General features: G+C 38.3%; 1 protein-coding gene across 1 annotated transcript in view; it reads right to left on the reverse strand.

Moving 5' to 3' along the window:
* LOC119591704 overlaps positions 1-949 on the reverse strand; it is a 2677-nt gene that overhangs the window by 456 nt on the left and 1272 nt on the right. Inside the window, exon 3 of the mRNA XM_037940451.1 lies at positions 334-459. Coding sequence (XP_037796379.1) covers positions 334-459 — 126 coding nt within the window. The remainder of the gene's footprint in view (positions 1-333; positions 460-949) is intronic.

Genomic DNA, 949 nt, shown 5'->3' on the forward strand with positions numbered 1-949 from the left:
GCATATTTTACATTTTAGGGAGGGGGTACGAACGTAAATTTTGCAAATTCACTTAGCTCCTTCAAGGGGAAGGGATACGAACACAAAATTTATAGATTCACTTGGCTCCATTAGAGGGAGGATACGCACCCAAATTTAGCAAATTCACTTAACTCTTAATGAGAACGGATACGCACGCAAGATTTACAAATTCCTTGAGCTCCATTAAGGAAAAGGGATACGAACGCAAAATTTTACAAATTCACCCAGCTCCTTTTAAGGGTATACGAACGCAAAATTTTACAAGTTCACCCAGCTCCTTCTAAGGGGATACGAACGCAAAACAAAACTCACGCTGAACCCGCCGCAAAAGTCTTCGTTGTCGTTGTAGTCGATCGGGGTTTCAAAGCCAAGCCTCCACGCGGAAGCCCTCGACGGAGGCTCCATCAGGCGTCCGTGAGACCAAGTTCCTCCGACAACCTGGGGGGGAAAATATCAAAATTCAGTGCTTTTTAATGGTTCAGTAACATTTTTTTTAAAGAAAAGGTAAATAAAGCGACGGAGGGAAGGAGAGGGAAAGGTATCAATAGGTTTGATGGTGTTTTCTCGTTCTCTTTGTTGTCATTTACAGCTTGGTTTCCAGAAAATACTATAGGTTTTTTCTTTTTTTATGTTATTTTTCTTTTTTATTATACAATTTTTTTATTTATTTTTTTGTTGGAGGATAATTTCAGGTTTATCTTACCCTAACTATTATTAATTTTGCCAACTAAAGCGCACTTTGTGAGGAGAAATATATTTTCTGAGGAAATAGCGAGAATGGGAGAAAATACTTAGTGAAGAAGGAGAATAAGAAACGCAATGGAAAGCCAAAGCAAGTATGATAATATTGGGAATTGATGGCAAAAAATCTTATCATTTGACGAATTTGCAGATGAATGTTTTCCCAAACCAAAAACGGTGATCGATG

The sequence above is a fragment of the Penaeus monodon genome, chromosome 29, assembly GCF_015228065.2.
Source record: "Penaeus monodon isolate SGIC_2016 chromosome 29, NSTDA_Pmon_1, whole genome shotgun sequence".
In the NCBI taxonomy this organism is placed as follows: Eukaryota; Metazoa; Arthropoda; class Malacostraca; order Decapoda; family Penaeidae; genus Penaeus; species Penaeus monodon.